The sequence below is a fragment of the Penaeus chinensis genome, chromosome 19 (assembly GCF_019202785.1).
Source record: "Penaeus chinensis breed Huanghai No. 1 chromosome 19, ASM1920278v2, whole genome shotgun sequence".
In the NCBI taxonomy this organism is placed as follows: Eukaryota; Metazoa; Arthropoda; class Malacostraca; order Decapoda; family Penaeidae; genus Penaeus; species Penaeus chinensis.
Window position 1 is genome coordinate 9,105,925 of NC_061837.1, and position 11,298 is coordinate 9,117,222.

An 11,298-nucleotide genomic window follows, 5' to 3' on the forward strand; every position below is an offset into this window, starting at 1 on the left:
GTGCTTTGCAGACTGTGAAAAAATAAAAATGAAGCCTCTGGTCCTCTCTAGAACTACATGTCTTTTTTTTTTTTATGAATATGAATGAATATGAAGACAATTGTACCAATATATAAATAAACAACTGAATTAAACAACAGTGTTAATAATTAAAATAAAAAGGCTTGAGGCCTATGTGGCAAAGTGTTTAATCTCAGATAAGAGAAATCTGAGTCACATCTACCATCCCTCTAGTACAATTTTTACCTAAATCGTGGTATCACCTTACTGTACATAGGACGGGAGTTTGCTGAAGCTCATGGCACTTGTAGACTTTCTCTCTAACATTCTTTGGTCAAAGCAAATATGCACCTTTAAATGATGCATCAATCAATAGAAAATATAATAGATTTGAAAATATGGCAATAGTTGATAATATGACAATTTCAACTTCCACTCTAATTCTTATCAGTTCACGTTGACTCTTCCATTCTACTGTGAAAAGCTTCATTCATTTACTGTCATTGTAGTTGACAATCTGACCATGTATTTTTATCCTAAACTGTTACTCCCTGAAAATGTTATCACACTATTTCATAACTCTATGAGAGAAAAAATGAGTATTCTTACGACACATTACTATGTGCTAGACAATATAAACCTGGTAATATCTTAAGACTTGAAGCCAGGTTTACTCCTTGTAGATCCTATTTAAGGTGTTAAACAACTGCCATTCATCTGCTCTTCTTTGCGAGGTTTACATAGCAAGCTGAAAGGGCTGGATGTCAGTTCTGGGATTAGACATATGCTACTAGAATTCTTGCACTGAAAATTTTAAGGCTATAGCAGTAGTATTTGTCACATACATTTATAAATTCTTATTCAGGTGCTTACTTTCCTAAGTGTACACTATATTAATATACCTGTAAAGAAAAAAAGTCAATAACAATTAGGACATCTATTGCATATCAAATCTGATATGAAAAGTGTCAACATAAACTTCAAATAAACACAAATCCAACACTTTAGTAGTTAACCTCTACTTGGTAGAATTCAACTGCAGGCCTTTAAAATGGTATATAACCTTCTATTTAAGTGCAGTATACACTGAAATTTTACATATATATATTTAAGTACAGTATACACTGAAATATTTTATATAATTTTAAAGAAATTAACATATACTGAGATTCATAGACATATCCAAAACAATATAAACAGAACACATGTATCTTAGCAAACTCATTCTTGAGTATTCTACTTATATATATATACCTGCAAAGTTCAAGAGATCCATTAAAATAATTAAAGCATTATCTTATGCAACATGACTAAAAGTAGTAATAACACACAACACATCTTCATGGTACATAAAACACTGAGTACATTATATGAATGATACAATCTCAAATGCGTTCTAGAATAGAAATGCTGTTTTCTTCACTCCTCTGGACAAGATACACAAAAAAGTCACCAACATTTCAGGGCTGAGCAAGTTCCCAATTTTGCTCTATGGCATTTCAAATTTTTCACCTGATTTAAATATGGTAGGTTAGCTTTGCCCCAATGTTCTATCTACCGTTAATTCAGTTTTTGACAGACTGTAGGAACTATGCTTCTACTTTCCAGTTCACTGGAAATCTAACGACAATTTGAATATTCTTTGCATGAATGAAATAGACTTATAGGTATTCTATTCTTTGCTTATCACTATACCATTAATCTTCCAGCAACTGATGGTCAGGCACCTCTCAAAAAAGGATACTTGTTTTTATTCTAAAATGGTTCTGTGGATTTCATTAATTTCAGTATTTGGCACATATATAGAGGACAATGAGAATTATACATCAATATCCAACAATTGCAAATAAGTCAGTCAGTTTTCTAACTTGGTACAAATTAGTTTAAAATAATGCTTTGTATACTAAAACCAAGTTTTGTCCTAAATGTTCTCTTATCATCAAATTTCTGTTTTTTCTTTGACTCATAGACATTTCTTGGAATTCAGATAATTAGATTTTTATCTTCATACTTTTTCTGAAAACATTCAAAACATTTTAATTAAAAAATTGGTTGGTTTAGAGAACTTTTCAAGTGCTTTCAATTTGCATATGAATGATTCTTACTGAACCATTTGTTTTGAAACCTGTCAATAAAATGGCTATTTAAGTCCCCTGGAACATAAGGATTGTAAGCTAAAACAAACAGCTGTACGATATAACCCTTTCAGGAAGAGCAATGAGCACTGCACCAAGCCAGATACAGCTGCTACAGAGGAAAGCATACCAAGAGTTAAAAGATGGTATATAAATGATAAGAATAATAACAACAATGATAAAAAACATGGGCTGTTAAAGGTATATGTACAGTTCTCCAGTTGCAAACCAAGAAATGGTGTTGTTTGGGTATTGGCCCAGGAGAACTGGCAGCTCGTGAACAGGCTGCCCACAGCAACAAGATAGAATACTGGCTGTTCTGGGGGGAAGCATACCACAGGCATTCAGCTGAGCATCAGTAAATGCATAGGAGTTGAACTAACCTGCAAAACTGACCTCATTGCTCCTCCCTTCAATCAGTTTGCTTTTGTCTTTACCACACCTTTTTTCTTTCTTTTTCTCCTAAGGGGTGTTCCACTTCTCACGTGGCATTGATACTTGACTGTAAAAGTAGACTTAGTACAAAAATAATTTTTTTGTAAAACAATGAGTAAAAACCTGAAGGGCCCCTTAATCCAAACAGAATCATGAGTGTATACTTGACTTTCCCAGAACTGCAAGATTAGTTTGCAGGGTGGCCAAATTAAGTAGCATGTGTAGCATATGCTCCCTTAATTTTTTTTACACTGTATCTCCACTGGTTTTGTGCAATTCCTACCCTATTTTGCTCACATCTATCCTTACTTGGGTCTTCTAAGTGACAGTAATTGTCTATGATGCTTTAGAGCTCCACTAAGTGCAAAATCTGGGGTCAAAGGAGCATCATTCAATTATTCTGCAAACTAAATAATCCAAATCAATGCCACTGTCAGTGATGTATTGATATTAATGTAATAAAAGATAAAACATTAACACATCATAAGACCACACTTTGCACTTGTCTTTATATTTCCATTTATGATACTCTAACACAGAATGATTGATAATGGATAAGCAAAATTTGAAAATAACATTGTCAATCAGTCACATCAGCAGTGTTGTTATAAAAGAATGATAGTATGTTAAAACTTTTCCCTCTTTTTTTTTCACATCACATACTAAATACAAAATCTTCCACTCCCAACAATTCATATCCTTTATGAAACTCTGGCATATGCTATTTCTTATAAAATCTACAAATTGTTACGAAGAGTTATCTTTACTCTGATTGGTTCATCCCTAACATTGATAATCTCCAAAGAAGCCCCATGCATCAATGAAGGTATCTCACAGTTATCTCATCTCTCAGAATATCAAGCAAGTTAGGTACTCCCTCTTCCTTCCGTTCCTTACGTTCCTGTTCGATTTTGGTTTTTATGGTCGTCCTGTCTTTCCCTAAAGCCCTCCACAGACTATTACAGAAGCAGAGGAGTGGCATATAAAGATCATTACATATCTTGTTGGTTCCTAGCATCTCAAATTTCCTGAGAGCTATCTGTGCATACTTATATGATTTTTCATAATTGCCAAGGGCATGAAAACACACAATCAACTGGCAAAGTTTACAGATGAGGGAGCCTGTGTCCCAGTGGAGGATATAAAACAAAAGGAAGGTATTCTCTATCACAGGGCATGCTTCCTCAAACTGAGATAAAAGTAAATAATGATCACTGATCTTCACTTCTGATTCATGCAGAAATTTGGTGAACACAGCAGTACGTCTCAATACCTCTTGTTCATGGACAAAATTCATGAATCGTGCAAGACCTTTACAGCGCTCAGCAATTACTTCCTGACTGAAGTTTCCTGAGAATGAGAGAGAGAAAAAATAATGTGATCTTCCTTCTTAATCTTAAAATAAAACATTTACATACCATGTGTTAAAATTAAAAGTAAAAGTAAAAGAAAAAGAAAAAAATCCATTATTAGGAGTGGATACAGAGATTTTACTCATGCAATTTTTTTTCCCAATCTTTAAGCCATAAGCTCAAATACAGAGCCAAAATCTATCAAAATGTATAGCAAATTAGCATGCAATATCACTGAAACAGTTTTTAAGATTTGGTACTGAAACTTTCACCTGAGAAGTCATTTTGCCCAAAGGATTAAAAAAGGCTGGTTAAATTATCAGGTACACATCTTAAAAAATAGCTTGGTTTGATCCGAATATTACTGATTCAAGCTTCAAGCAAGGTAAACAGACACAAACTGCTGGGAAAGGATAAAAAAAAAAAAAATTCTCTATTAGGTAAAATGCTTCAGAAAAAAATAATATGAGCAAGATTTGAGAAAAAAAGAAGCACCACATATAGTGCACTCCTACCACCATGTATATGTCACTAATGTGTTATCATTCTATTATCAAAATTACATCCTAATTACTCACTTTGTTTCATTTACACTATAATCACCTATATACTATTACACAACATTTTTCTGTTTCATATTACAAAGCCATATTTACCTATTATGACCTTTTTAGGGAATCCATCAAACTCCTCCATTAAAGACCTGTGACTTTCCATCAAGGCATTATAGACAGCATGGAACTCGGAGTAGCGGCGTTCAAATGATGCATACTTTTTGTGGCGAGTTTTATGGTTAGAATAGCCCATTGTGTCTGCAGGGGGCAAGGCCTTCTTCAAAACGGTGAATCTCCTGACCTCCACACAATACAGCTGTTGCAAAAAATGGAAAAATTAAGAACTATACAAGACAAACATGAGAAATATGTTTACGTCCTGAAGACAAAACTTTTCTCAACCATATGATCCTTGGACAAAACTTTATCTCAGAGCATTATCATCAGCATCTTCCAAAGTGCTATTAATAAATAATTACATGGATATACTAATTTCTATCCAAATGTAAACTATGTCACTACTTAATCATAATCAAATTCAGGGGTAAGTCATGAATTGTCCAGTTTTTTAACACTGTGCATGGATGGCTTGACAAAATGCCATGCCCACTTTGATTTTACTATGTTAATTGTGTTTACTTATAGATGGCTCCACAAGTGCTTAGTCACCAAAAAGTCAAATAATTTGTCCTACTTAACTTTCTTGTTTGCTCTTTTCCTTGATTATTGGAGAGATTCTTCTTTATTTCTTAGTGTTATTAGTATTTTAATAATGTCATAATAACCATAATGTAAAAAAATAAAAATAAAATAAATAAAAAATAATAGTATTGATATTAATCTGAACATGGACCAAATTCTGGGCATAAGGCTTACTTGAGTTACGACTCTCCTAGGTTGCTCCACTCGAAACCTCATATGTGGTATCAAAACTCTGTGACTCCCCTTTGCAATGTTATCAATTTTTCACCATTTCCAGGGACTATATTTGTCATATATCATGCTATATCAAGGAGGTAATAGATTGTTTTTACTGAGCAGATTTCATATTATCTCCCTGAAGTTTTGGAAAGAAAAGTTTTCATTTGTATTGTTATCATTGTTGATAGAATTATAATGGTAACAATATTGATACCAATAACAACCATAGTATTAGTAATAACACTAACAAAGTAAAGGCAGATTGATAATTATGACTACCATGAACCACAACATTTAAGTATTGTCTAATTATTCCTATTATGAATTATTTATACTTGACTTCTAACATTTTTCATATTCTACATAATGCTGCATAGAAACTTCTTGGTACATTATATTTTATGTTTCTTGCACACTTTCCTCTCTATACCTAACAAACACAGCCTAATACTTCATATTTTTGTTTTAACTTTTGGCTAATTCTAAACCTGGATAAATCTAATGTCTTTGGTAAATGCACTGACTAAAATAACTGGCAAAACATTAAAAAAGGATCCAGCTAGATAAGGGAAAAATAACAAAAAATTTTTTTTATATTTTCATTTGTATTCACAGTTGCTTCGCATCCACCTTTAGCTTTTGTCAATAACACCTTGTTATTTATAAAGATCCTGATTAGCTTTCACCACTATTTTTCAGGAAAGGTTTTGGGAGGTCTTAAAACCCCCTGATAGCTTTCCTAAGTTCTTGGTGAGAAATTCACAAAGATTTAAGAAATTATAATAAACAACATATATTATTGACTCTCATCCATATATATGGTACAATGACAAAGAACATTCATTTTCCTCATGTACATGTGCCCAAATATAAGTGCATATAAGGTTTATACCAGCTTGACAAGCAGTGCTAGTCAATGTAAGTGCATACCACACCCCATGGTGCATGGATTTTTCCCAAAGTGCACATGGACTCTTTTTCTTTTTAATTCAGTTTTAAGAGAATATTAAGAATTGGTGCTAATTTCACCATCCAAAATGCAAATCTATACATGGCACCCCATCGCATACAGATATGTATCAACAAATCTATGCATAACATGCAACTTCTCCAACTTTAGACAAACTTACATATTTTCTATAAAAATCTATTTTCATACCACTAAGGACACAGACCATCAAATCAATGATTCTAGGAAGTAATCAGTTAATTTCAAGGGCACCCACATGAGCCACGATTTAAAAGTGATTTTTTCTCCAATAAAAATATCAGAAAATGAGTGTTGTAATGCTGTAGCTCAAGAACTAGCACACTTGGAATGTATGGCGTGTAAGATGTCATAATAAATCATCTACTTTATTAATATTCATAGTGTGAAAATTGTCTTTCCTTATGTCAAAACCCTTAATGTCAAGCCATGCCAGAAATGACCAAGTCGCCATGAACACATTAATTTTTACAATCTCAGTCAAATCACAATTTGTAGCTCCTCTGGCATAAAACCAAGTGGCCCTGGCTCACCTGTTTGCCCTTTACCTTGATTTTTTAAAATAATTTCTGGTATATAACAATGCTGTTACTAATGTCAATATTACTAACAATTATTATAATGTCTATACTAAAAATAACAGCACTGATACTAATTGACTCCTTTGTGGCTAAGCACTTGCAGAACCATCTATGTGCAGAGACATTTCACAAAACAATACTACAATGAGCATAATATTTTCCTGAAGAGTTTGGGTTAATAACATTATAAGAATCACCAATAATTATCATAACAGTACTAACATTAACAGGATTAGGAGAGAAAAGAAAAGAAGAAGAAAAAAAAAGATCTGGGTATGGGGAAACCTGGTGAGGTCAAAGTTTGGCTATTAACTGACAATTTGGTAACCGAGTACATGGAGAGCTTTCTATGTGCAAAAGAAATCACAAAAAAATAATACTCAACCTAAGAGGTTACTGATATGCAGAAAATATTCTCATGTAACATCATGAATTTCAGAATAATTTAAGTACATTTACATGTACATTTAAAATGGAACTTGAATATTCTTTAAACAGCTTCCTTACCTCAACAAATGAATATTGGTCTGAAGGTATTCCTAGTTGTAATACCAAAAAGTGTTTTTACCAACTAAACTTCAATGACTTCCGACTTTGTCCAACTGAGATGTTGTCCTAAATTTCCAACCCAGTTCATTCTAACATTTCCTGTGTTATGTAAAGAGCCCTCACCTTTAATATATCACTTTCATTGATCTTTGATGGGATGAATCTACCTCTCCTTCTTAACCATGCCTCTAATGTGGTGTCAATATCCCATCTGCTGCACCACATGAACACAACTGATATGATCCAAACACTAAATACACAATAAACTTGAATGCTGGAATTCAATCCTGCCTTGGAGGTTCAGGATTTTCAAGTAATCATTAAGAATATTTGAATCCCAAATACCATTTTTACATTTTTCCTGTAGTACACTTTATCTTGCTATTACACTTTTAATAAAATTACTGCTAAGGCTAATATGAATGAAAGATCAATATAAAATCTGATATTAGAAATATCTTATTCTCTGGCTAAAAAACTTTTATTATCCTTATAGTCTATTCAATCAGAAAATATAGGAAGCAATACCTACTTTTTGTAACACCATAGATAAACAACACATTGGGATACAACACATCATCACTTGACGGCTAACCCACGAACTGATGAAATCTAATAACAACATAATAAAATGTGAGCAAGTATAAGTAGATAACTTTGAATATTTTTTGAGAATACAGGACAGCTTATAATAAGTTTACCACAGTCACTGCAAAAATGAAGATACGACAGTGGTAGAGACAAGGAAGTTTTCCTAATGAAAGAATCTGCAATTGCATATGATTCCTTCCTTCCGCACCTTCTGATCACGTTCACTGGTCAACTGACCATGTGACTAAGTGCCACAGTTAACCTTGTTTCTGCAGAAACAGAAAACCATATAATCTAAACATGCACCTTTGATATGATTTAAGGCGCATGATAAAAACAATCAAGAAGTGTTGAAAATATAAATTTGAGAAGAAACAAATACTATTACTCAAATTATGAGTCAAATTTCATCACTGATTGTCAGATGTGGTATAGCCTTGCCAGCTAGCCCTCCATCCAATTTTCAGCAGAAATTTTTAATCTGACTGTAATTCAAACTCTCCAAGCACATATACCTATATTGATAAAATCAACTGTGAATGAAAAACGTAGATACAAATGACAACTGTAAACTTGAGAAGAACACATATCATTACTCAAATCAAGAGTCAAATATTATAAACAATTGATTACAATGAAGCCCTGCCAGAGGGGGTGTGGCCTCCTATACATATCCAGAGGGTGAATGTATCATACCTTTTCCTAATCTTGCTGAAAGTTCCCACAAATTCTGAAAGATCATATTTCACACTAAAAAAAGGTTGCTAACATATGATCTCAGTAAAGTAAACCATGTAAAAATTAAATAGGGATAGTAGAAAGGTAGTATTATGATTGTAACACTACTCTAATTGACACCACATGTTAAATATGAACTTCAAATACCCACCACATATTTTTCCTTCTCTGTGGTGTGTGTCCGAGCTGACTGAATAACATATCTTACAACATTTTTGTACTCTTCCTTGCATTCTTGGACGGCAAATGGTGAAGTCTCTGAGCCTATAGTTGGAGATGAATTCTCTAGAAAGTGAACATACAAAATAGAACAGAAATACACTAGATGTTAGTAACAGGTAATTAATAAACTATTATCTATGACAAGATGTAGGCTTCACAATCTATATAAAAAATAAACAGCTCAAGTCTTTGCAATCAAGAAATCAACAAACAAAATGTTTTCTAAGAAGTTTATTGAAAATATGAAATACCATGCAAAAACCAGTTCATCTATGGTTAGTGACATGATAAGAAACTAATTATTTTTATAAATTCTCTAAACATTAGCTTATAAGAATGTCATACTAGCAAAAATATTTTCATAATACGGTCCTACATACATATTTTCACATCATGCAGTTACAGTGCGATGGATGTTAACCTCCTAATGATTCTAGTCACTACTTGTTGTTTTTTTCACCTTCTTCATCTGAGGAGATCTCCAGAGAGGTGTCAGAGTCAGGAGATGAAGAAGGGGACTGCCTGAGGCCCAGAGAAGGTGCAGGTGATGGGTCCCATATCCCCACCTCCTCCTCCTCCAGGGCTGAGACATCATCGTCTGTGTCCATACTGTGAAGTCCCTCTGAAAGAAGTGGGTTACTTATTTCACAATAGCAGTCACACATATATGACTTTTTCAAATAAGCCAAACTCTAGTGTTAAACATACCCTTTTGGAGATACTGTGTCCAATCCAAAATCCTCCATTGAGTATAGCCTCTCAAAATTGGTGGATTTTTAATTTTTAAAAACATTTATTTCATATATCTTATTTATTTGTTTTTTATCTTATTATTATTATTTTTTATCTATTCATCTTTTTTTTTTTTTTTTTTGCTGCTGTCAGTGGGAAGCTGAGAGTGCGGGGGAGTAATTATCATGCTGCTTGACAAGTTTCTTTCAGCTATTCCACCTAAAAACACCCCCTTCCCTCACCCCCTTGTGGATCTCTGTCTCCTGAATGAATCTTCAAGTACATCCTGGTTTTGTTCCTGCTTCTTTTCTACTTGTAAATGAATAATAAACTGGTATAAAATAAGAATTCTTATAATGTATGGCATTTAGTCCCTACTTAAAACTCGTCTCCCTGAACCAGCCATACAAATATCTTTTCTATTTGTAAATATATATAATAAGTATAAAATAAGATTTATCATAGTATATGGTATCTACACCCCTAACAACCTGTTTCATAATAATAATGATAATATAGCAAGGATACTTCCTAGACACAATGAAATATGCCTGTTACCCATCCATAACATAATGCTTCATATTTTTTCTTCTGGTTTAGTCGACTTTTTCTATTTAGATAAGTTCTACTGATCTCTCTCATATCTAGATCCCATCTCTCACATCTCTGTCACTTGCACCAGGATATGTTGTCCTAGTGCAGTAGTCCCAGGCAACAAGAGTAGAGATTCTGCTGGCTTTGAGAAGATAGTTGGAAAATGAAAGAAGCTCTGAGTTAAAACACTTTCAGTAACTTGTAAAACAGTACCAAATTACCTTCATACTTCATACAATGTCTCCTGTGAAAAAAAATGCTCCCCTACTCTTTTAAGTCACCATTAATCATTTAAGGCAAAAACACTGTAGAAGAAAAATGCCTCAAAATTATATTCTAGAAAATGGTAAGCATATTTAAACTTTCTGGTTATGTTTTAAATATTAGGTGTTAATCTATGTATTACCATAGGCTTTCTGCTAAGACAACTTACATTATCTAAGCTAATAAATGTATGCCCTTATAGAGTTATACCACAAAAACTGCCTAATCAATACCCAATCCTACAGCTCTTACATGAACTGAAATACAGCATTAAATAAGATTTACAATAAACCAGGAAGTAAGAAACCAACAACCAGTCAGAACAGAAATCCCAGAAGCCATAATATTTATCATGGTATTTACAAAGTCATACAATTCTAGCATATCAATATTTGGAAGTATAATATCTAATATTCATAGGGACTTAACAATACTACCGGCACTGTAGGTAAAAAAAACAATATTACTTACAAAAAGTCTGAGGAAAAGGACCTGTACGTGATGTTTCTTCAATGTTGTTGTTGTTGAGGTTGACAGTCCTGCGTTCGAACGTTCGGCTGGCATTGCTCCTGTAAATAAAAATAAAAAAATAAACAGAAACTCCATTAAATATTTTATCTCCATACTCAGATATAAATAATT

General features: G+C 33.2%; 1 protein-coding gene across 2 annotated transcripts; it reads right to left on the reverse strand.

Annotated features, from left to right (window-relative positions):
* Nucleotides 1-1,723: 1,723 nt before the first annotated feature.
* LOC125035437 lies at nucleotides 1,724-11,223 on the reverse strand. Of its 2 annotated transcripts, none has more exons than XM_047627843.1 (5): nucleotides 11,128-11,223; nucleotides 9,527-9,688; nucleotides 8,996-9,108; nucleotides 4,579-4,792; nucleotides 1,724-3,920 (listed from the first exon to the last, which is right to left on the reverse strand). In XM_047627843.1, the coding sequence occupies exons 2-5, from the start codon at nucleotides 9,672-9,674 to the stop codon at nucleotides 3,388-3,390; spliced, it is 1,008 nt and encodes a 335-aa protein (XP_047483799.1). In that variant the 5' UTR covers nucleotides 9,675-9,688; nucleotides 11,128-11,223; the 3' UTR covers nucleotides 1,724-3,387. The 2 variants fall into 2 exon arrangements, with proteins under 2 accessions (XP_047483799.1, XP_047483798.1); XM_047627842.1 differs by having other exon boundaries at nucleotides 8,996-9,129.
* Between the last annotated feature and the right edge of the window lie 75 nt (nucleotides 11,224-11,298).